Raw genomic sequence first — 23,195 nt, 5'->3', positions numbered from 1 at the left:
GGCTATTGTATTGCCAACTTTGGAAGGGCATTGTCTTAGGTCATTATAGTCCCATGGAATGCTCTAGAATTATCATTTGCAAAGGGTTAGAGAGCTTGGTACTTGATTCACTTGGAAATTCATGCTTCTAGTGCTTTCCTTTATTTCCAAAGCACCTTTACTCATCCTCTGAACTCACGCCAAGCTTCTCACCTTTCAGGAGCGAGTAGTGGACCTCAGCATTGGCTCCCCTGTCGGTGTCCACGGCCCGGACCTGGAGCAGCTCTGTGCTGGGGGCTGTGGTGTCAGGAACGCTTGCCTCATAATGGAGCTGGGTGAAGCGGGGTGCATGGAGGTTTCCATCCTCCACATGGACGGTCACCCACACAAAGTTCCTCTTGATGGGTATCTCCTGGTCTCTGACCTAGGGGCCCAAGGGGAGGATAGGGTAAGCTGCCAATGGGATGGGAGGAGGCAGGGTTAGACTAAGGTCAGTGTAATGGAATGCCAATGGAAAGCGTACCCAATTGTAACTAACTCTCCGCATTCTTTTAAATCGTGCTCTAATCTATGCTCTTTCTTCCTTTTAAATAAATTTATCAATTAGTTGTTTTTAGACTTAGCTATTTTAATGGATACTTCCATTTTAGAGAAAGGCAGAAATAGGTAGAGAAGCGGTATTTTCCAAATTAGGTCTCAGGGAATATTAGTTCTTCAAGAGGTTAACGTGTTATGCAGGGGGAAAAAAAATCTATTGTCAAGTAAATTTGACGAGCCTCGAACTAAATAAAGTTCAGTTTTCTTTGTTGCAGGACTTCTCAGAGCCTTTAATATATATTAATTTGCCCAGAGGATGATAAACTAGCACATAACAACCCTAACTCTTGAGACAGGAGGCCGGACTCTGATTCTGATTCCATCATAAATAACTATATGACAGCGAGCAGGTCTCTTTTCCTCTGTGGGCCTCAGGTAGAAGGTAAGAGAAATGAGCAGTCAGGGCTGGGACCAGAGTGGGGCAAGTGAGGCACAGAGGGCACAAAATATAAGGAGGCGCTCGCTCTTGGGGTCATAAAAATTCAGGCAAACGACTCAGAGAGTGAATCCTCCTTAAATTGTGTGTCCGGCAGGCCTCACTTGCCAGACCCCAGTCCTTGCTCTGAGTGGGAGGGTCCTTTCCAGCTCTGACACTATGTGAATTCACGTTATGGCCATGAAGTCTCAGAGTAGGGAGAGAACCATCGGGGGATATTTAGGGTGAGTCCAGAGAAATCCAAGGTTGACAGGAGTTTCACTGGCAGCTGTCCCACCCTGTCTTCACTCCCAGACATCCCTTATGGAAGGTGCCCTTGGCCAGCTGTGAAATGTCACAACTGTGTCTCCTGGATCATCATTCCGGGCATCAGCACATCTGCCTTGGCAGGAGAAAGGCGACCTTCGGGCTGCCTCCAAGCGTCTCCACCCACACACATCTGCGTACAAGCACGTTCTCACCCAAGTTTTCGGTTTACTCACCATGACTGTCAGCGTGTGCTGGGAGGGCCCTGAGCCCAGGTCCAGTTTCCCTACGGTTACCAGGACACCACTGCTCGGGTCCAGCTGGAAGAGGTTGGCACTTCTTGGGTCTTGGCTGCCATGTAAGGTGTAGATGAGACCTTTGCCCTTGTCTTGATCCGTGGCCTGGACTCGGAGGAGCTCGACCCCAGGCAGCGTGTCCTGGGGAACTCTGACCTCATAATGAGCCTCCAGAAACTGGGGCCGATGGTGGTTGACGTTGGCAATCATGAAGATGTAGACCTGGGGAGGACAGAGGGCAGACTGTGGGCTCCAGGGGACAGGGACTGTGTCCTTCTGGATCTCCTGCTCCATCCATGCCTAGCACAGTGCCTGGTACACAGCAGTCGCTTGATATTAACAAATGTTTATTGAAAAATGATAGGATTTCAGAATCACAAGGCTTTCAGATACCACACAGTCTAGTGGTTTTCAAAACGAAAATTTTGTTAAAAGGTCTTTTCTCCCAATGAAATTTTATGTGAAATCCCAATATATGAAACAGATAAAACCTCTAGCTGAAGCCAGAGTAGAAATCCACAGCCCCACTTACCCAACCGTCATTCCCTATACCCATGGTAGCCCCTGGGAAACTCTACCTTTAACTAAACCGTTTGTTCAGACAAATTCCCTTGTTATACAGAGATGCAGACTGGGAATAAGAATTCTCCCAAGGTCACAGTAGTAGAAAGTATATTGCACAAGACTGGAGCTCAGAACCTCAATTCCAAATTCAGTGTTCTTTGAGGAACACCACATCCCCAGAAAGCCTTGTGTAGACTTATCCCGACCAAGAAGGCCTCCCATCTCCTCTTGACTCAGGGCTCCCCAAGTGAGGCCTCTAACCTGGGTGGCAATGGTGCGGGACCCATCTGTCACCTCCACGGTCAAGTTGTAGCTCGACCTCCTCCTCGTATCGAGGGGCCTGGCGATGACGATGCTGCCCGTGGTCTTCTCAATGTCAAAGTCCATGTCCTTATCCCCACCTGGAGTGGGGGTGGGGAAAAAGCACACACACCCTCAGTGATTTGGGCAGCAGTGGCATAACGTGGGTGCATAACATGGATCTGGCCGTCAGTTTAGAAGATGTGGTAATAGACGCCCACCTTGGATGGCAGGACTGAGAACATTCAAGGAAGAACCTGAATCAGGGATTCTAAAGACTTTATTCAGAAGCAGTATGATATCTGAGTGATGGGCTGGAGTTTATGCCCGCAGGAGTCCCAAAAGCTGTAATTTATCCTGTCACATTATTGTCAAATTATTACCAAGACCCAAATAATGATACAGAAAAAAGGTAAACCTACAATGGCCGAAGAGTCCCATAGGAAGACCAAAATTTGCTATAAAACTTATTTTGCTATTGGGATTGAAACGGAGCTCTGCTTCGTAGTTTACAGGGAGTTTGCACTAATATGCAAACCACCTGTGATAGTCCTGCGCAATTGCACCGTGCCTATACACAACAAAAAATGAAACTAGGTCTGTTCAACAAGAGGGACTTGATTTAATAATCTATAAGGATCCAAAATATAAAATAACATGAAGCTATTTAAATGTCTACGATATAGAAATATATTTAATGACATGGAAATACGTTTATGTTATATTACATTTAATAATATTATAAAACAATATTTTAACAACACTCCAAGGGTGTGTTATGTGTGTGCTTGGGAGCACACTTGTGTGTGTGGAGAAAAATGACTAGAAGGAAGCACATCAAAATTATAACAGTGAATTATCTTCTGATTGGTGGGAATTTAGGTGATTTTTATTTTCTTCTCTGCATTCATTTGCGTTTTCTAAATGTTTTATAGGATGTGTGCATTAATTATATATTCAAGGAAAAAAAGTCAAATGATTAAAAGAGCAGTGAATCAGAACCGGAAATAAGTTCAGGAAGTCGAAGAGCTTGGGCCAGGTGCGTATCCTATCCTATCTCTGAGCCAGGCTGGGATCTGTTATAGGACTGCATGTGCATGTAGGTGCTGAAATTCTTGATTAGAGATTTTTTTTTTTTTTTTGAGACAGAGTCTCACTCTTTTTGCCCAGGCTAGAGTGAGTGCCATGGCATCAGCCTAGCTCACAGCAACCTCACACTCCTGGGCTCAAGCAATCCTTCTGCCTCAGCCTCCCGAGTAGCTGGGACTACAGGCATGCGCCACCATGCCCGGCTAATTTTTTCTATATATTTTTAGTTGTCTGATTAATTTCTTTCTATTTTTAGTAGAGACGGGGTCTCGCTCTTGCTCAGGCTGGTTTTGAACTCCTGAGCTCAAACAATCCGCCCGCCTTGGCCTCCCAGAGTGCTAGGATTATAGGCGTGAGCCACCGCGCCCGGCCCTTGATTAGAGATTTTTAACTTGGAATCCCTGGATGGGTTTCAGAGAGCCTATAAGTTCACATGCAAATTTATATTTGTGTATGTGTATGTGTGTGTGTATGTGTGAGTGTGTGTGTGTACAACTTTCTGGAAAGAGGACCTAGCTCATCAGATTCCCAAAGGGCTCTGTGACCTTAAGATGTTCTAACAAAACCTTGAGTTAGAGACAGAACGGAATTTCAGAGGGGGCCATCAGAACCTGGATGCAAGTACCTCCTAGAACGAGAAGGGGCACTTTCCCCTGTTGTTGACATCTGGGGCCAGAACACTGAGCATGGCCCCAGGGTACAGCTGACCGCAGGCTTATGGTCAACAAAGTCAGCTCTACATTGATTTTCACATGAAGCAGAAAAACAAACGAGCTTGTGCTTTCTGCTCTGGGTCTTCCTGGACCCTTCATCTTAGGTCTCCCAGGCACTTGGGGTAACTGAGGCACTGCCAACTCTGGCTGGGGTTCCCAGTGAGACCGTGGGTGTTTCACCTGCGATCATGGCTGGAGTGAAAGGAAAGCTTGGCAGGTGTGGCCTTCCTACTGCCCCTGCCCCAGAGAACCAGAGCCAAAGGAGGGGCTGCCAAGGAGCATGACCTTGAGAGGGGTCAGAAGGATTGTACCACAAGGACTGGAGCTGGTCTATCAGGATGGGAGGGGCTGGCCTCACCTGAGATGTTGAACCAGAGGAGGCCGGGTCGGCCCTCTACGCTGATGACCCCCACCATGTGGTTCACGGGGTCCGTCTCCATGACCGTAAAGCTGTAGTGGGTCTCGTCAAAGGCCAGCGGGATGGAGGACGGCCGCGGCTGGGGGATCCACTCGATGTGCAGCCGGACACTGGCTGAGAGCGGGGGCTGCCCACTGTCTGTTGCCTTGATCTGAAAAGAGGCCAGCACTGAAATTGAGGGTTGGGGGCCAAAAAACAAGAAGACCCAGGAAGCCAGGCCAAGAACGAGAGTGCCCTGTGACGGCGCTGGCCTCTCGTCCACTCGCTCGTTCATTTCACGCACACTCGAGGGCTTGCCGTACACAGGCACCATGCTAGTTGCTGCAGGCTTGGCGATAAATACAACGTATAACCTGTGCTCAAAATCTCATGGTTAGTATAAAAATAATAAATGCCACTATTAACTGCAGACCTAACGTGTGCCAGTTCCTAGGACTTCACATATGTAGTCCCCTTACTTTTCCCAATAACCATAAACATAATAAGCTAGAATTATTGAACTGTCACTATTATAAGGTCTTACTAGAAGAGCTTTATGTGCAATATCTAATTTAATTCTCACAATAGCTCTAGCAGAGGTACTATTATCATTTCCCTTTTATAGGAAGAAGCTGGGGCTTGGCTTGGCCAGCTCACCCACTGGATTATACGCTCGGCTGGCAGTGAGGCCAGGGTTGAATTCAGGCTTACTGATACAATTTGATATATTGGATTCCTGCAAGAAAAGTATTCTTCTCCTCATTTTACAGATGATAAAACAAAGGCTCAAAGGGGTTAAATGTCTGGTCCAAGGTCGCACAGGTATAAAGTGGCAGTGCCAGGGTTGGAGCCCAGGCTTATCATAACACCAAAGTCCCTGTTTACACTCACTAAAATCCTTATTTCTAAGAATAGAGAGGATTTCCCAGGCAAGGACCTTATTGCCCTCAAAGAGAAAGGCCCAGAGTTCTGACTCTTTGGCTGAAGTCGGGACTCCTAGTTTCTCTGGGAGATGGCCAGGGAGGGGAGTACCACTTCTACCTTGCCGCTGGCTGTCCCCTTCCTCCCGAGTCCTCAAAGAAAGGCACGGAGCAGTCACGCCACTCCTCCCTCCACGGCTCCATGCGTCTGCTCACCGTTAGGATGTTGTACTCTCCAGCTGTAAAGGTACTGCTGGATGACACCACACCCGTGACAGGGTCGATGCTGAAGCCCTCCTCATCGCTTTCCTCAATATTGTAGGTGACCTTGCCGTTCAGACCCTCATCTGGGTCCGAAGCCACCAGCCTGTACACAGGCCCAGGGAACACTGGGCTCAGCCTCTCTGGAAGGCGGACTTTGAAGAGCTTGTGGGAGAACATAGGTGGATTGTCATTGACGTCCAAGATGCGCACCACCACCCTGGAGGTGGACGTCAGCAAGGGCTCCCCATTGTCCAGCACAATCACCTGGGGACAGAGTCAAGCATGAGCACCCGAGGTACCAAATGCAAAGTAGTGAATATGTATTGCCACCCACCACTGCTCTTGACAGCCTGCAATATTAGTCCATATTTTCCCTGGGGTATATTCTCACCATATATATTATGATAACCTCACCTACTTGGTAACCCCACCCGCAGGAAAACCAGCAAGAACAGAGAAAGGGGCCAGAAAGAACTGGAAGAAGACAAAGTGAGGGTCTCTAGACAAAAGCTGACTCTCTCTTTTTTTTTGAGACAGAGTGTCACTCTGTTGCCCAAGCCAAAGTGCCATGGCGTCATCCTAACTCACAGCAACCTCAAACTCCTGGGCTCAAGCGATCCTCCTGCCTCAGCCTCCTGGGTAGCTGGGACTATAGGTATGTGCCACCATGCCTGGCTAATTTTTTATATGTATTTTTAGTTTTCCAGTTAATTTCTTTCTATTTTTTTAGTAGAGACGGGGTCTCGCTCTTGCTCAGACTGGTTTCAAACTCCTGAGCTCAAACGATCCACCTGCCTCAGCCTCCCAGAGTGCTAGGATTACAGGCATGAGCCACCGTGCCCAGCCAAAAGGTGACTCTCATTATGTGGGAAGACCCATGGGCCATTTCTCAGAGACTGTTTACTTTTTATTTGCTCATAATTCTCATAAGTTTTGTCCTCTGGTTTTCCTAAGCTACTTGAGGATAGAAAAAACAAAGAGAAGGTGCTTAGGAAGGAATGGGTGATACCTTGTGAGTCAGGCATGTGGCTCACTGCATGAAATGAAGTCCAGAGTGAGGGGAAAGGCACCAAAGCAATTTCAGAAGCAGAAGCTACCTTGTGTAGGGGCAAAACCATCCAATGCATCGATATCCCCAAGGGCATCATATGAGAGAGGACATTTCCACTCAAATTGGTGCAGAATTTTTTTAACCATTGTGGTATTTAAAGGCAAATATCTGTTATTGAACTATGAAGAATGCCTCAGTCCCTAAGAACTCTAGAAAGCCACTGAGCAGCTGTTCACTAATAACACCTGTTTCTTACATGAAGAAAGAAAATGTGCAGAGCCTGGAAGTACAGAAGGCAAAATTTATTTCAACTCTGCTGAGGAATATGCATCCCTCCCTCCTGATGCCTTTAAGACTAGAAGCAGTACCTGTTCATCAGCCATGGGCCCACTCAGAAGGGGAAATAGCTAGACTTCTCCCCTGACATCCTCCTCTTCTGATTTAACACACTGACTGCCACACTAGAAAAAAATTTTTTTCCTTGGGGCCTCGGTGTTTTGTTACAAAAATAGAATGAAAATTTCGAAAACAAAATGCTCCTTTCTAATTTAATTAAAATTTTGTTATTTTTTTATTATTTTCTGTGTTTTTTTCCAATAAAAAAGTAATATAAAAACTTGAAAATTAGTAATGTAAAAAGTAATGTGAAAACTTGGAAAATAGTTCATAAGGGTAAAGTGGTTTTCTTGACTTGTCAGGCTTAAGGGTAATTTATAGGTAAACATAAATAGAAAACTGAAATGTATTGACTTCTATTCATTTAATCCACGTTTTTAGAATTGAATTGTCAATATTAATTGTAACAATAAGAACATCAACAAGTAAGATTTTCATGAACCAACTGCAGAATTTTGCCCAGGTTTTGCTTTACGAGGCCCTAGGCTCAAAACTAGCCTGAGTTAAATACAATTCACATGGCAGTTAATGTGCTAATCACCTCTAGCTCACTGACTAAAGCCTCTCATTGGAATGGGCACCAGGAATATCTATGCGATTTTAGAGACATCCTAGAAAGAGCACATATCTAGAAGACAAAGGTCTGTGTTTTCTTCCCGGCCATGCCACTGACCTAGTATTTGACCTTGAATAATTCTCTCTGGGCCAGGGGGATGGACTGGAAACCAGACTTGACAAGTACACAGCACATGTGTACTGCTCCCCTTTCCTGCACTCGCTGCAGGCATTACTAATCAATCAACGATTCCTGCCCAGCCTGGACATGGTTTCAGATTCCTTTCCTTCTTAGTGCTGAAGAGCCAGCAAAGCCCCAAGGATCTTCACCACCAACCACAGCAAGGCTCAGCTCAAATACATCCTCCTTCCTGAGCTCAGTACACTCCTCAGCCACAGTGCTAGACACACATGTGGCTCCAAGGCCTGGCATGGCTCCTTCTTCAGGAGGCTTCCGAATCCAGCAGACAAGTTCACCACCATAACTCACCTCTAGGATGTGTTCGTCCTTGCTCTCTCTGTCCAGCTGCCGGGACGTGGATAGGAGACCTGGGGGACAGATGGTAGGAGGGAAACATGAGCAAAGTGTTCCCAGGGCCACTTTCCTGGGGTGAGTTCAAGAATGACATTCAAATCCCAGATGAGAATTCTTCTGGTCTTTGGAGAACAAATACAGATTACCCCCAAGTTACAGGGGTTTGACTTAGGATTTTTCAACTTTACGATGGTGAAAAATGATACACATTCAGTAGAAACCACACTTTGAGTACCCATGCAACCCTTCTGTTTTTCACTTTCAGCCCAGTAGTCAATAAATTACATGACATAATTTACTTTATTGTAAAATACGCTTTGCCTTATATGCTTTTGCCCAACCGTAGGCTATTGTATGTGTTCTGAGCACATTTAAGGTAGGCTAGGCTAAGCTATGATGTTTCTTAGGTTAGGTGTATAAACACGTTTTCCACTTATGATATTTTCAACTTATGGTGCATTTATCGAGATACAGCCCTATCAAGTTGGGGAGCATCTGTACACTAAAGGGAGATGGAATTCTGGGGAAAGTGAAGGGGAAATGAGGAGGTGGGAGAGCTGCACAGACACCATGTGCTAGCTGAAGTTCCCGTCCACTTCTCACTGTCACTAGGAGGCAGGGGTGACATGTGCCCCAGCGGCCTGCCTGATCAGAGTGGACACCCGCCGGAAGCAGCTAGCCGGTTCCTGGCGCACAGGGTGAACATCGGTAAGGCTGCGAAGCAATTGGGTTCCTTGTCACTAAAATTTAGGGACTTTACTTGTATTTGGATGTCTTCTGCCCATCATTCCTGCCCCCTTCTTTTAGTAAACGAATCCCCGTTTTCCTGAGGGGAGCCACACTGCTCCTAATTTCTGTCATTTGTGATCTGGGGTGAGGCTGACCTACTCCACATCTGGGGAAGGGCTTCCCCCCAAAGGCTGGCCACTCAGCATAGACTAGTCCCCTTGGCCCTCATAACAAGCAATTCATCTGTCTGGTGAGAAACAATTCTGGCACTTTTGTGAGAACTGTAGAAAGAACAGGCTCTTTTGCTGCTAGCAGGCTGAGAGGATAGGACGAAACCTGAGAGCAAAAGGACAGACTCCTGAGGACAGAGGCCACTCCGAGACGATGAGGCTGAGAGATGCAAAGACAGAGTCTTCCTTACATCATGTCAATGCTGGCTACCGTGCCTATGGATGCTTGCAGCCATGTACATCTGGACTTTCCCGTGAAGTAAGAAGATAAATGGTTTTTACTGCCTCAGCCAACCTGGACTGGATTCCTATCTTTCACATCTGAAAAAGCCCTGACAACTGAGTCGATTCTGAGACTTCGTATGTTGGAATGAGAATGGGTTGAGGGGTCAGAGTTGGGCTGGAGCAGCCTCTTCTCCAGGAAGGATGCCACGTCCTGGCTCAGCCCCTCCCTTCCCTTCCTATGGCAATGCCACCCCCCAATTGCAGCCTCAGATTTCTTACGGGGGACCCACTAATTCCCTCTGTGCCTGGCCTTGACTCCAGGAAGCTCCTGCTCATTTCTCCACCTCTTCTGTGGTACCCCAACCCCAAACTGCTCTGTAAAAGGACAAGTGGATTGGGTGACCTTTAAGGTCTTTCTGGCTTAAGTTCTGAACTTCTCATCCCACTTTGAGGAATTTATTCTAAAGAGACCAATGCATAACTCTGCAAAGATAAGTGCACAAGGATGTTCATCATAGTTATGTTTTAAAAAGTAGGTAATTTGACACTATCCATATAAAAGAAGAGATATAAATTGCACATTAAAAAGAATATTATAGAGCCATTTAAAATCTATTTTTTTCCCTAGATGTGGAAATGCTATGTACAATATATTGTTGGGTAGAAAAGGCAGTTGCCCGGATTACAACAGAGGTAACAATTATTGCCTTCAGTTCTACAGAAATCACAAAGTGGTAGTTTTTCACCCCTTTATTATTATCATCATCATCATCATTATTCACCCGGGTCCTAGTACCAGCTCTTCCTACTGACCAGCTGGTGCAGATGAGTCAGAAGAGGGCTCCTCTGGGCCCCCTCGGCGCATCTGTAAATTGAGAAAGTTGAACTTGGTGACTCTGTAAATCTGATTTTAATTTTCGGAGCCACAACAGCTCTAAATTGAGGCAACAAGGGAGAGAAGGTGCCAGTTCTCTGCAAGATACAGGTAAGTCCAGGTCGAGGTTATCAGGGGCCCAGAAGGTCATCCAAACCCATAGCCTGGGAGGTCACAGCTGGCGTGGAAGGTCTCTTTTAAATGAAAACAGCTATTGGTAGGGGTCAACGAACCATCTGAAAATTTTCAGTAAGTTCCTTGAGCTTGTTTCAGAGCTGAAACGATGGAGACCATGGAATTAAGTGCAGAAAAGGAAGCTCAGTGAGGAGAACAGAGTTCCACGGGGGCGTTCAGTGTTGGGGAGGGGGCGCCTCAGCAATGGAAGCGGCAGCGTGGTGTCAGGACGTGGCCTCTGCTGGGGGCACGTCTGCCTCGTGCAGTAGAAACAAGTCGCCCCTGCGTTTCCTTCCCTGACGGAAGGCAGGCGTGGGAGGGATGGGAGACGGCTCCTGCAGAGCCCACTCTCAGGTACCTTCCCGTCAGAGAAGGAGATGAGTGCAAATGAAAGACACATGCCTCTGGGACCGGGGTAGATACTGTCCCAGGCCACTCCGCCCAGCTGGGCCCCAAGCTGAGGGGCCTCATGGAGAAGGGCTGGGGACCAGGGGCTGGGCAGGCGAACCTTCCACCTGGCCCTGTCCTCCCTCCGCCCTGCCCCTCCTCTGACTTCACCCCTTTCTCTCTCTGCGCATCCCTCACTATCCTTTTTCTCTCTTCCTTTCCAGCTCTTCCCCTCTCCCTTTTCCCTTTGTGTCTCCGAATCTCAATCTGTCTCACCCTCTCTTTCCCTTTGCTTCTTCTTTTCTCTCCACCTTTCTCTGCCCACTGCCTCCCCTTGCCTGCTAAGGGCCTGTGTCCCTGCAATCGCTGCCCTGTGGCTTCCGGGAACATTGCCCTGCGGTTGTCCTCACCCCTCTCTGAGGTCGGCGTCGGGATTCCTGGGGAGTGCCCGTGTGGGATGGGGACCCCACGGGGCTGTGTGCGGGCCCACTTAGGTGTGTGGAAAGTCCCTCTCACCCTCCTGGTGCAGGGTGGCACTCGGCTGTGCCCTCTTATCATTTTTCTCCTCCAAACAGGTGTTTCCCCATCACCCCATCTCAGGCCCGTCTCTGACCCTTCGCCCTCCCTCAGCCAACAGCTTTCCCACTTCTGTTGATTCTGCCTCTGATAGATTCCTCCTCCTTTGACTCCTTTGACCCTGACCCACCACAGTCTAGGTCTCGCCCCAACTACCTTCCCACCTTCGTCTGCCTCTTCTTCCCTCCCGCAGCATCACACAGCCAACCCTCAAGGAGGGCTCACCTGCCCGGGCATCCGTTAAGCTCCTCCGAGATCTCTGTATATCATCTCGTGGAATCCTCACAACCACCCGGGAGGTAGCTATTATCATCTCATGTTACTGGCGAGAAAACTCAGGCATGGTGCAGCCAAGTAACTTCCCCAAGACCTTACCATTCATAAGTGGTAGAGCTGGGATGTGCCTTTAGAAATTTGACCTCCTTGCTCTGCCTTCAACGAGATCAGGGTCTTCTTCCCCCCCAGATATTGCTCCTGTCATCCTCCTTGCCCATGTGCCCTGCCAGACTGCTGCCTGCTGAACTCCTCCTCGACCTCAGCTCAGTGTCACCGCCTCCGTGCCGCGAAGCCCTGGCAGATAAATACCCTGAGCTCCACAACGCCACGTCCACACATATTTTACCACGCTAGCTCTCTCGCACTGTTCTATGGTATTCACACCCTAATCTTCATGCTCCTGATGGACTGAATTCCTCCAGCCTGAAACCATGTTTTATTTCTCGCCACGTCTCTCCACAGCACATCGCTTAAAGGCCTGTTAGGGGCAGACACCTTTAAACGTTTGCTGAGGAAGCCAATGGATTTAGGGCTTAGCAAAAGATTGTGGATGCTGGAAGAGATGCATTTATCCATTTAACAATTATTTATTGAGCTCCTACTGTGTGCCAGGTTTTGGTGGGCAGAAACAGTCAGGATTTCTTTTATCAGAAATATTTGAAGTCTAAAGAAGGACATGGATAGCCAGGCTCGGTGGCTCACTCCTGTAATCCTAGCACTCTCGGAGGCCAAGGCGAGTGGATCATTTGAGCTCAGGAATTCGAGACCAGCCTGGGCAAGAGCAAGACCCTGTCTCTACTAAAAAAAATAGAAAGAAATTAGCTGGACAACTAAAAATATATAGAGAAAAAATAAGCTGGACATGGTGGCGCACGTCTGTAGTCCTAGCTGCTCAGGAGGCTGAGGCAGAAGGATCGCTTGAGCCCAGGAGTTTGAGGTTGCTGTGAGCTAGGCTGACTTCATGGCACTCTAGCCCAGGGAACAGAGTGAGACTCTGTTTCAAAAAAAAACAAAAACAAAAGAAGGACATGGGTAAATAATGGAATAATCGCACAAATGAATATAATGTCCTGTGTCATCAGTGTTACGAAAGGGGGTAGGTGCTGCTGGAAAGTGTATTACGGCAGCGTCAGGAAAAACCTCACTAAGAAAAGACCAGCTGGGCTGAGAGAGAAGAGCAGGGGTTGTGCAGGCGAAGGGGAGAAGAGACACCTGCCAGAGAGACACACGTGCAGAGCCCTGTGTCGGGGGAGCCTGGGCTGGAGCAGCCTTGTGGCTGGAACCTGGGGAGGGCAGCAGGAGACCAGAGGAGTCAGCGGAGGTGGGTCAGGCCTGAGTCTGCAGGACACAGCAGGCTCTGACTTTATCCTCAGGGGGCAGGGAATCCGTTGAAGGTAACAAAGCAGGAAAGCGGGACAAAGTCATGGTGGTGACAAAGGTGAGCTGGGGGCCCATTGCTGATTTATTCTTTTATTTTTAAAAACTTTTACCCTAATAAAGATTTCTTCTCCTCAACTGCAGGAGGACTAAGAACATCTCTGCCCTCTGGGGCATTTTGCCAGACCTGCTGTGAAGGAACTGTTGATGGTAAACAGAACAGGGATTTGGGAGAGCTGAGAAGTTAGTGCCTCAGGTGAGAGATCTCTTTCCTCTTCTGCAGAGGGAGGGACAGGGTCAGTGCAGGTAGAGCCAGCTGAGACCTGTTTTCTAGGAGAAAATCATCCTCCTTTAGGAGGACTAATCCACATCCTGAGGTCAAAGGTTAACAGAAAAGGTTCCCAACAAACCTCACTGGGCACATGGACACTTGTATCCCCCACTCACTAGCATTCTTCCCTGCTTCCAGTCTCACGAGGGTTCTGTCCTTCCCAGACTAGAGCAAATTGTTGGAGACAGAGAATAGGATGTTGGGTTCAGAGGAGAAAGTGTCAGCCTTCTCTGCAATAGGGTTGTTCATCCCCCAAGAGGAAGATGAGGGCTTTGAGAAGTGTCTGCTGCAGTGGGAAGTGGCTCTCAAACTCCAGCGCCAACAGGAGCCAGGTAAGTGGGGACCACGGGGACCAGGCGACATGAGCCTGTCTGCAGAGGGAGCTGCTGTCAGCTCTGGTCCATCATGGACTGGTGGGAACATGAAGACAATGTGGCCAGTTCTTCCAATTTTTAAAGAACAACCAGAAATCTGGAATATTTTATATAATTTCCTAATTTTTAAGTGTCGGCCACATTTGAAAATCATTGTTTAAAGCTCATGCAAGTCAAATAAAACACCTCTGTGGGCTACATCTGGCTCGCTGCTGCCAGCCAGTGACCTCTGGATTCCTCTAAAAAACCACCCACCACCCTTGCCCCAGAAGGCCTTGGGCAGATGCCAGTGAGATTGTTGACTCAATGTAAGTGGATCATTATTGCCACTAATGATCCACCTGGACGGGGTGAGATCATTCTGGAACTAAGGTTAAGGGATTCAACCTGAGGCTTGTGACTCAGGGGAGGAGTTGGTTTGGGAGTACTTGGAGGTCTGAAATAGTCCCAGCCTGGCCACCTGGCAACCTGCTTAGCTTTCCTGGGCCCCAAGGAAAGAAAGTTGATGACAAATTCTTCTCATTTTCCCGTGGAGTTGGACTTTGTAGAACGGTGTTCTCAAACTTTAGCACACATCAGAATCCCCTGCTGGTTTTGTTAAAACACAGATTGCTGGGCCCCACCCTCAGATTTCGGACTCAGTAGGGCGAGGGTGGGGAGCTGAGAATTTAAATTTCCAACAAGGTCACCGGGGATGCTGATAATGCTGGTCAGGACCCACAAGTTGAGAACCACCATGTTCACCCAGCTTTTGGGGCCCTTACCTGTGAAAGGGTGAATAACAAAGAATCCCATGTGGTTCCCACTGGTGATGTTGAAGGTCAGCTTCCCTTCGGAGCTGGAGTCCGGGTCCCAGGCATCCAGCTGAAGCACAGAGGTGCCCACAGGCGCGTCCTCCCAGATGGAGGGGTAGAACACAGCTCTGGACATCCGGGGTGGGTTGTCATTGACATCTGTAACCTCAATGTAGACTTCAGTTACAGAAGAGAGGGGTACGGAACCTCTGTCCACCGCCAGGACTGTCAACCAGTAGTAGGATGCGAATTCTCGGTCCAGGGGCGACAGAGTCTGAATCATCCCTAGGAACAGAGAATCACCAAACACCAAATTCTTTAGAGCTCTAAGTGGCTTCAGATATCACCCTACCTAACATTCCCTGAACTGCACTATGGAAAGGATATTAATAGGTATTCCAGAAAAAGGAAGGAGTTGTTACCGACATGATGGGGGAGATGCTGAGTTGAACACAGGGGAACAAACATCCTTATTCGAGAATCTCTCACAGCCTTTCTCTGCTAAAACGGGCTCATGATTCTGGCATGTGGGCATGTGTAGGATTTCCAGAAGACAGTGGTAGTTGATCTACTTTCTCTTGACTACTTTAACACAAGTTCCATTGATTTATTTCACATTCTGTAAGTGAGATATTTTTACAGTTGTCCTTAAACTGCTTCCTTCACTCTTTAAGTTCTGGTAGATAATCAGTTTAAGGGTTAGGGATTTGGCAAATAAATTGCTTTTCCCTTCTCCATCACCTTCATGATTTTAGGGCCTGAGCTTCATTCTTTAGTTCGCTCACTCCACAACTTGCTTGCTAGGGGCCAGCACTGTTCTAGAAGTTGAGGGTCTGAGTGTGAGCAACAGAAGCTTGCATTCGAACCCCTCATGGATCACGCTCAGCTGGCAGAACCTGTGTGAGAGGGCAGGGCCTGTGCTCACAGCCATAGCGTGACGGAAGTGACAGAAGGGGAAACAGGCTCAGAGAGGGAGCACGATTTTACCAAGATAATGTAGAAGAACTTTACCAAGTATGCAGAAGAACTGGATCTGAAATTGACTCAGTCTAATGGTTTTTCCACCACTTCACCCTGCCCTTTACTCTGGAAATAAATCACCTACCAGACTGTAAACTCCTTGAGGCAGGAATCTGCCTTTATTCACCTCAGATCTCCCCACGGTGCCTATCCCAGGACCTCACAAGCAGTAGGTACTCAGTAAATGTTTGCTAAATTGCACTTATTTTCTATGAAGCTTAAAGAGAAAGCATAAGGTGGTGTGGCCTTCTTAGAGAGTAATTTGGAAATATCTATTAACGTGGAGAGTGTACATTATCCTTTGACCCAGCAATTTCATTTTCGGAGTTTTTCCTATAGAGACTCATGCATATGAGTCAAAGTACATAAACAGGAATGTTACACTATATGATAGAATAACATGCAGCCAATAAAAAAAAGTAAAAATATTTATATACTGACAAATAAGATGCCCTGATGTTATGTGATAAAAGTAAGTTTCAGAAGTAATGTCTATTATATTGTGTTTTCATAATAATAAAATGAACCATGATATTATAGCAGATATTAAAAAAATTAGAAGATTATGGAACAAATTGTTAATAAATATTATATCTGGGGAGATGGGATACAAAGGAACTTTCATTTTTTAATTTATATAAAAAACTTATAACCAGATATATTACTTTTGTGAAGAGAATATATGTAATATATGTGTATATGTTGTGTGTGTATACACACACATAAATATATTTGTGGTATATATACACACACGCAGACACATATATCTCTCTTTCCTGTAAAGATAAATTAAAAATAAAAGGGACAAGAAGGAGAATCTCTACTTATTGCCTTTCATCTCAGCCTGCAGCTTGATTTCGCTCCCCTTCGGCCCATCTTCCCCAGGGCCTGGGGCTCCCATCCTACCCCACTCCGGGTACCTGTGTCTTGGTTGATGCTGAAGGCTGCAAGACCAGTGCCAGCGCGCAGGAAGTACTGGAGCTCCCCATCCAAGCCACTGTCATCATCGTGGGCAGCCACTACCAGCACCTGAGTTCCCGGGGGGCTGTTCTCTTGCACCTGGCCCTGGTGCACGAAGGAGACAAAGCGGGGAGGATGGAGATTCTCATTCACATCCAGGACGATCACCTCCACGTGGCAGAGGGTCCTGCGGGCCAGGGGTCTTCCACTGTCACTGGCCCACAGGCTCAGATTGTACCCAGTCTGCCTCTCAAAGTCCAGCTCTCTCTCCAGACTGAGCGCCCCAGTCATCAGGTCTACCCGGAAGGTTCCATGAGCATCATCCAACAGGACATATCGCACTTCGCCCGCAGGGCCCAGGTCAGGATCAGAGGCATCCAGAAATGTCAAGATAGTACCCAGGGGCAGGTCCTCTGGGACCTTCAGCCTGCTGAGTTCTGTGATGCACTGGGGAGAGTTGTCATTGGCATCTTCCAATGTGACTATCAGGTCAGTGACAGAGAAGAGCTGGTGGCCCTTCCTGGGCTGATCCCTGGCCTCCACCTTGAGTACATACCGAGGTTCTGATTCCCGGTCCAGGTGGCCTGTGACAACCAGCTCCCCGGTGAGAGGGTGGAGGGAGAACTTCTCTGTGGGGCTTAGCAGGGTGTAGCGAACCCGCCCGTTGTCCTCTGAGTCAGCATCTTCTGTTTTCAGCTCTGCAATTGTGGTCCCAACTTCTGTGTCCTCTGAGATGGTTAACTGGTACCCACCAGGAGGAAATCTGGGTGCATTGTCATTCCAGTCTTTCACATTCACAGTCAGCAGCTTCCAGGAGGACTTCCGGGGCGTGCCCAGGTCAAACACTGTTACATTGAGGATATAGAACTTGGTGGCTTCATAGTCCAAGGGAGCAGCTACAGTAAGCAGCCCCGTCTCCAGTTCAATGTCAAAGCAGCCCTCCTCATTGCCATCTGCAACCACATAGACCAGTTTGCCATTAAAGCCAGTGTCAGGGTCAGTGGCTGCTAGGCGGGACAGGAGAGTATTGACAGGAACATTTTCAAGGACATCAATAGATTGGGGGAAGTGGTCCTCAAACTGGGGGGTATGACGATTAATCTGATATGTGCTTAAAGAAATGAATTCCTCGTCACCAGGCTCCTGGTTCTGAAGGCCAATAGAGTGGAGGATGGCCTTCGTGAACTGTGTCAACACCCCTGTTTTATCACATGTTACAGGAACTTCAAAACGAGGGTCCTTCACCACAGTAACATTCAAAGTTGTGGGTGAGGCATAGTTTTTGCCATCGGAGGCTGTAATTTTGAGGGAGTAGCTGGTGGGTTGACTAGCGGTAAGATTCATAAAAGAGCGTTTGAGGGATATCACTCCAGAGAAATGATTTAGATCAAAATACTCTAGCTCATTACCCGACAAGATTTCGTATTTTAGATTCTGAAGCTCATCCACGTCTATGGCTGACATGGTCATCACTGACTTCCCCACAGGCCAGTCTTGGCGGATGGACCCCGTGCAGTTGACTTCTTCAAACACAGGCTGGTTGTCATTCAAGTTTTTGAGCTGAAGAGAAATGGACACTTCCTTCTCCCGGCGAAAAGGGGATCCCCAATCGGATGCCCGTACCCGGAAGTTATAAATTCTTTTCATGAGCTCATAGTCCATGGGTTTGGAGGTGGAGATGATCCCCAGGTACGGGTCAATGGAAAAGGGCACAGCTTTTGGAGCTGCAATGGAATAGGTGATGTATCCGTTTTCTCCGTGATCCCGGTCAGTGGCAGCAACAGTCAAAACACTGGTGCCTGGAGGGATATTCTCATCCAAGGTGCCATCATAGGAAGACCTGTTGAAGGTGGGGGCGTGGTTGTTACAGTCCACGATGTCAATGACCACCATGGTGGAGGCCAGGCCAGGTGAGGTCCTGATGTGTAGCTGATAGCGGGCTCTGTCACGGAAGTCCATGAGCTTCGTGGTGGTGATCAGCCCAGTGCGAGCATTAAGTTTAAACCCTGCATTCTCTGAGGACGGCTTTAGAACATACTGCAGGTTGGAGAAGGCTGGGGTGACCCTCACCATCACCACGCGGCTGCCAGGAGGGGAAAACTCACTAAGCTGCACTTTGTAAACGGCCTTCTCGAATTTGAGGGAAGCCAGTTTGGAAGCGGGTAGGTGAAATCCCCTGATCTGGGAATGAAAAGGACTGCTCCCGCTCCTGGCCTGGAGACTGAGGTTGAACCCGTGAAGGTGCTCTATCCAGTTGATGTCTTTGACGGACACCAGCCTGAACTCATTGCTCCGGGCATAAGACTTGATGGCTTTGAAGTGCTTTCCAGGGTCACCCCCAACGACTTCCACCGAGTGCACTTCGGCTCCTGCGCTGTTTGCATCTACCACTACAGTGGCGTAGGTGGCGCCCTCATTGCTGTCTGGTGGAGTCACCACCACGGAGACAATGGCCGGGGGCTTCCTGAGGGCAGGCTCCACGTGGATGAGCAGTGGAGCCAAGTTGCCAAACCCGTTGCCTTCAGAGATTTTCCGCATGCGGTCCACAGCCAGCACCTGGAGCTCATACTTCCCTCGCCGCGTGACGTTGAGCTTCCCAGCCACAGTGACCACGCCGCTGGTGGGATGGATGGCAAACATTTCTGACCTTGTGTTAAGGGCATAATAGAACTGAGCGTTCTGGCCCAGATCAGCATCTGTGGCAGTCACCTTGCAGATGGGGCTCTTGAGGGGCATGTCATCAGAGATGGTGACTCTGTACGAAGGTGGGGAGAAGAGTGGCTTCAGGTCGTTCTGGTCCAGGACATGGACCACCACGTGGGTCAAAGCTTCAAACTCCAGGGTCTTCTCTGTGGCTTGGATGATGAGGGTGTAGCTGTCTCGCACCTCCCTGTTCAGAAGAGCAGTGTTGCTGTTCTTTGTCCTTATTCTCAGGAAACAGAAGTTGCCCACCACATACTCCTCAGTTTTAAATACATTGGCCACGTCCCCAGAGATGATCCGGTACCTCACTGCCCACTGCGGCTCCGCGAGGTAGATGCCCATCTTCTCAGAGCTCTCCACGTAGGTCTTGGGAGCAGAGTTTTCATAGATGGTGGCGTTGTAATGGGAGTGTGTGAAGTGCCAAGCTGGGGAGGAGATGGTCCCTTCTAGGGGCTTCTCACAGGTCACACAATGGAGCAAAAAAATGGTAAAACCCAGCAAGGCAATAGTCATGGTGACAAAACTCCTAAAGCCCTGGACAGAAAAAGAAAGACAGGGTAAGGGTGCAAGTTAGGAAAGTAATGGTTCCTACTGATGTGGCTCTTCACTGGAGGTGATTTTGACCCTCTGGGGACAATGCCCGAAGATGTCTGGGGCTTTCCCAGCTTAGGGGTGGTGGCGTTGCTGGCATCTAGTGGGTGGAGGCTGCGGATGCTGCTAAACATCCTGCAATGCACAGGACAGTCCCCACAACAGAATTATCCAGCCCCCATGTCAATAGTGCCGAGGCTCAGAAACCCCAGGGTTGAAGAATAACAGACTAGTTCAAAATGCTCTCTCAAGGGCGTTCGACACATAAAACTCAGTCCTGAGCTCTTACTCCTTTTTCCGAAAACTTTTCTGTGGTCCCCTAGTGATGGTAAAATAGTCCCAACTGTTGGCCTGGAACCTGGCTTGGCGATCCGGCTCTAAACTACTCTCCCCACTGTCCTCCCCGCTGTCATGGCTGAGCTCCAGCCGCAGTGAGTGGCTGCTGCATGTGCAGGGCTGCAGGACAGCAAGATGACCACGATCCAGGGCCTGGCATCGGGCTGCCTGGCTCCCAGCCCCACCTCCACCATTCGCTAGGTGGGTGACTTTCTGGACAAGGTATTTAACCTCTGTGAGCCTCGATTTCCCTTTCTGTAGAATAAAGATAAGAAAATTATCTATCTCATAGGATCGTTTGTGAAAATTAAACGAAATAATGAAGGTAAATGACCCATCAGAGTGCCCACTGTACCATAAGTTTTAACTTACTATTAGCCATCGTTAATAATGGGACACTAAGTTTCATCAAAGGAAGGGAGCTGCCCAGGGCCTTACAGCTAGTGGGAGCTCCTGGAGTCACAAGGCAGGGCTGCCTCCTGCTCCAGTCCTCTCTGTATCCTTCCCACCACGTGTCCCTCATGGACAGGGCCTGATTCTGACTCATCTCATAGCCCAGAACATGAAAACTCCTGCACGCCTAGGATGTCAGAGTGGAAATGGGCGTTAGAGATGATGGAGTTCTGTCCCCGATCCTCATGCATAGATGGGGAAATAGAGTCCCAGAGCAGGGCTCAGTCTTGCCCCGACTCACACAGTGAGTGGCCAGGTAAGAACTAGTCTCTGGCATTAGGTCCTGTTGAACTGAGCAGGAGTGAATGCCATGCCCCTCTGAGGCATGCTGCTGCCCAATCTCTCCCTTGCTGTTTCCCATAGAGCCCATCCCTGAGCTCCAACCTGGGTCAAAATGTGAGACCCAGGGCCAAGAATGGGGCAAGGGGCAGGGGGCAGGGGGTAGAGTTTGGGAGGGCCAGGTGGTGCCTGGCCTGCCCATGGGAGACAGGATTCCTGGGAGCTTGGAAGCTGCCAACCAGCTGTGCTGGGGCATTCCTGGATGGAACAGGCCAGACTTGTTTTTCCAGTTGCCTTGCTCTTCAAAGGTAAGGAAGAGTTAAACTTCCAGGGCAAGGGGAAACAGAGAGGCTTGGAGCCCTGTCTTCCCAGAGTCCTGCATGAACTGGGGGCAGGGTTCTGTAAGATCCTGCCTCTAGCATCCCCAGAGGGGAGGCACGATGGAGGCAGGGTCTGAAAGCCTCCCCCTCTTTCCAGCTTCCCCACCCCCACTTCAGATCCTGTTGGTCGTGCCCCAAGCCCCGGCACCTCAGAAAAGGCGGGGAGGATGGAGGCAGATTCTACACTGGGGGTCAGAAAGAGCCGCTGTGCGTTCCTCACCCTGCTCGCCCCCTGCTCTCCCCGCTTGCTTACCGCTGCAGCCCCCAGCGGGCCAGCCCCAGGCAAAAGGCTTCTCCTGGCACAGCCCCCACAAGCAGGAGGGGACCCCGAGTCATTCGGTCCCTGGCCCCTGCAGGATGGCATTGCTTTTCAAGTTGGAACCCCAGGGGAAAATGATTCCTCACCCAGTCCCCGTTCCACTGGCTCCTCAGCTCCACCAGCCCAGGTTGGTTGCAGGCAGCCTCCCAGCCCTGCCCTCCCTGCTGTGCAGAGAGCTTCCTGTTCACCAGGTCAGCACCTGCGCTGGGCAGGCCCCAGCAAGACACACTACACTGCTCTCGGCTGCACAGGCGCCTCACAGCGCAGGAGCCGTTAAGATGAGCTGTAGGGAAGGGAGAAGGGTGGGGTCTCCCTGGGGGGTGGGGGGGACGAGGTGCAGAGAGAATGCACCCTTGGGTGGCAGCTTGGTGCCCATGTCTGTGCGCAAGCTGTAGGACCCACACGCCTGGCTAGTAGTTTGCTAACGGAAGGAACAGTCTGCACAGCTGTTCCCTGGCACTGGGTCCAGGTAAGTGACAGGCTTGGAGGGCACATTGGTCTCCCTGCATCACCCTCCCACCCACAACACCTGAGACCATCTTGTGAAAACTTGTGAAAATATAGATCAATTCATATGGCCTCTGTGTTTTTGTTTTCGTTTTTGAGACAGAGTCTTGCTCTGTTGCCTGGGCTAGAGTGCCGTGGCGTCAGCCTAGCTCACAGCAACCTCAAACTCCTGGGCGCAAGAGATCCTCCTGCATCAGCCTCCTGAGGAGCTGGGATTACAGGTGTGCACCACCATGCCCAGCTAATTTTTTTTTCTATTTTTAGTGGTCCAGCTAATTTCTTTTTATTTTTAGTAGGAACGGGTTCTCTCCGCTCTTGCTGAGGCTGGTCTCGAACTCCTGAGCTCAAGCAATCCTCCCATCTTGGCTTCCCAGAGTGCTAGGCATACAGGCATGAGCCACCACACCCAGCCCCCTGTTTAAATATTTTCCAGTGGTTCCCCACAGCACTTATATTAAAATCTAAACTCCTTACCATGGCCTGGAAGCCCCACACCATCTGGGCCCTGTCTACTTCTCCAGCGACAGCTCCTAGCACTCTTCCCATTATTCACCAAGCTGCAGCCACACCAAAGTATGACCTGCCTCAGGACCTTTGCACTTGCTGTCTCCCTTTACTTAGGATTCTCCCATGGGTAGTTCCTTCCTGTCATCTAGTTTTCAGCTCAAATATCACCTCCTGACCCCCAGTTTGGAATAGCCTCCCTACCAACCTCCTTCCTTATCACTTCATCCCATCTTTTTCATGACACTTATCACCACCCAATATATTCTTGTTCATTTGTTTAATAACTGTCTCCCCGATTTGACACAGGGCCCCATGAAGACAAGAGCTCTGTGTATCTTACTCATGGATGAATCCCCAGTGCCTAAATCAGTGCCTGGTATATAGAACCAGGCTCAATAAATACTCATTGAAAAACAGAAGAATCTGGACTTAGGAAAAGCAATGACAGATGAAAG

At 48.9% G+C, this 23,195-nt stretch overlaps 1 protein-coding gene across 1 annotated transcript in view; it reads right to left on the bottom strand.

Moving 5' to 3' along the window:
• The window catches only part of FAT2 (FAT atypical cadherin 2), a 58,756-nt gene extending 38,867 nt beyond the window's left edge, over positions 1–19,889 (bottom strand). The window contains exons 1-8 of the mRNA XM_012658260.1: positions 16,626–19,889; positions 14,656–14,970; positions 8,294–8,352; positions 5,754–6,065; positions 4,579–4,789; positions 2,380–2,519; positions 1,495–1,776; positions 193–403 (exon numbers count right to left, since the gene is read on the bottom strand). Of these exons, the coding sequence (XP_012513714.1) occupies positions 193–403; positions 1,495–1,776; positions 2,380–2,519; positions 4,579–4,789; positions 5,754–6,065; positions 8,294–8,352; positions 14,656–14,970; positions 16,626–19,881 (4,786 nt within the window). The 5' untranslated portion in view covers positions 19,882–19,889. The remainder of the gene's footprint in view (positions 1–192; positions 404–1,494; positions 1,777–2,379; positions 2,520–4,578; positions 4,790–5,753; positions 6,066–8,293; positions 8,353–14,655; positions 14,971–16,625) is intronic.
• Positions 19,890–23,195: the final 3,306 nt, after the last annotated feature.

This window comes from Propithecus coquereli, unplaced genomic scaffold, assembly GCF_000956105.1.
Source record: "Propithecus coquereli isolate 6110/MARCELLA unplaced genomic scaffold, Pcoq_1.0 Scaffold58, whole genome shotgun sequence".
Taxonomy (NCBI): domain Eukaryota; kingdom Metazoa; phylum Chordata; class Mammalia; order Primates; family Indriidae; genus Propithecus; species Propithecus coquereli.
Note: the sequence above shows the minus strand (reverse complement) of the source record. Positions and strands in the feature narration are given on the sequence as shown.